General features: G+C 46.0%; 2 protein-coding genes across 5 annotated transcripts in view; one reads left to right on the top strand and one right to left on the bottom strand.

The window, feature by feature from the left end:
• The window catches only part of LOC119587875, an 85,716-nt gene that overhangs the window by 47,836 nt on the left and 36,277 nt on the right, over positions 1-1,603 (bottom strand). The window lies entirely within an intron of this gene.
• On the top strand, positions 8-1,603 carry LOC119587874. The gene is made up of 2 exons (XM_037936575.1): positions 8-1,466; positions 1,501-1,603. Exons 1-2 carry the CDS (start codon positions 224-226, stop codon positions 1,527-1,529), a joined length of 1,272 nt encoding a protein of 423 aa, XP_037792503.1. The 5' UTR covers positions 8-223; the 3' UTR covers positions 1,530-1,603.

Genomic DNA, 1,603 nt, shown 5'->3' with positions numbered 1-1,603 from the left:
AAACATATACAAGAAAATAGTTACTTTCTCCCCAAGCAATCTATTCGACATTCCAAAATGCAACGCAACGAAAGACTTAATTAAGGAAGTCGAATTCTTAATTAAAGAGTACACAAACGGCAGCTTCCTCCAACCGATTGCTCTAAAAACAATCGCTATTCTACCTCATCTCATATGCCAAAGAACACATACAAAATCCAAGACCGCAGATGATGTAAAGGCTATGAAAAGGAGGATGGAGCGATGGAAAGTAGGAGATGTTACTGGACTCCTGAAAGAGGCAAAAAACCTACAGGAAAGACACAGAAAAACAATTGCAACAAGAAAAGAGATGGACAAATCAAGGAAATTTGCCAGTCTAATGAAACAAGGCAAAGTGACAAAGGCAGTAAGGGTCCTAACATCAAATGAAACAACAGGGACATTACCCTTAAATGAAAACACCCGTCGCTTGCTCAATGAAAAGCACCCGCCTGCAAAGGAAGCGGCGGCGGGAACGATGTTTCGTGGAGAGTATAATCCCCCACCTCCGGAGATCTTTGAGCGAATTACCGGCGAAAAGATAAGAACACATGCATTGCATACACATGGTGCAGCTGGACCTTCTGGACTCGACGCAAAGGCATGGAAAACCATCCTGAGCAGCAGCAAGTTTGGGTCAGCTGCAAATGACCTTTGCAAAGCCATTGCATCTCTTGCTAGAAAACTTGCAACAGAAAACTGCAACAACCTGGATGCCCTCACAGCTTGTCGTTTAATTGCCCTCGACAAGAAGCCCGGATGCCGCCCTATTGGCATTGGAGAAGTCTTGCGACGAATCATCGGCAAGGCAATCATGAACGTTGTCGGAGACGACGTTAGACAAGCCGTAGGAAATTTACAGGTGTGTGCAGGTCAACAGGCAGGGTGTGAGGCAGCAATCCACGCCATGAGAAACATCTATGAAGAGCCGGATTGTCAGGCCGTACTCATGGTAGATGCTACAAATGCCTTCAACAACATCAACCGGAAGGCAACAATCCACAATATAGAGGTCAAATGCCCAAGCCTCGCACAATACATTAAGAACACCTACAACAATCCAGCAGAGCTCCACATAGTCGACAATAGAACAAATACTTATGAGATGATAGCTTCAGCCGAGGGCACAACACAAGGTGACCCAGTTGCCATGGCGATGTACGCCATCGGTCTCCTCAGGCTACAAACAATAATTGACCACACAACAACAGATATAAAGCAAGTTGCCTATGCCGATGACCTGACCGGAGCAGGGAAAATTAAGAACCTAAGGAAGTGGTGGAATCTCATTGAGACACATGGCCCTCCACAAGGATATTCTCCGAACGCCGCCAAATCGGTTTTAATTGTAAAACCGGAATATCTCGGACAAGCCAGAGAAGCCTTCCGAGAAACAAACGTGATTATAAAGGCCGGCGGTGAAAAACACCTTGGGGCAGTTCTTGGCACAACAGCAGCCAGGGAAGAATACATAACAAGGCAAGTGGATGAATGGAGAAGGGAAGTGATAGAGCTGGCAGAAATCGCAAAGAAGGAACCGCACTCGGCATATACCGCCTTCACCTTCGGTATCAAACACAAG

This window comes from Penaeus monodon, chromosome 23 (genome assembly GCF_015228065.2).
Source record: "Penaeus monodon isolate SGIC_2016 chromosome 23, NSTDA_Pmon_1, whole genome shotgun sequence".
NCBI lineage: Eukaryota > Metazoa > Arthropoda > Malacostraca > Decapoda > Penaeidae > Penaeus > Penaeus monodon.
This window is presented reverse-complemented; position numbering and strand designations above follow the sequence as displayed.

Coding starts and splice junctions, on each gene's coding strand:
- LOC119587874 (XM_037936575.1), top strand. CDS start 224: ATGAAAAGGAGGATGGAGCGATGGAAAGTAGGAGATGTTACTGGACTC. Junction 1,467..1,500: donor ACACCTTGGGGCAGTTCTTG/GCACAACAGCAG, acceptor ATACATAACAAG/GCAAGTGGATGAATGGAGAA.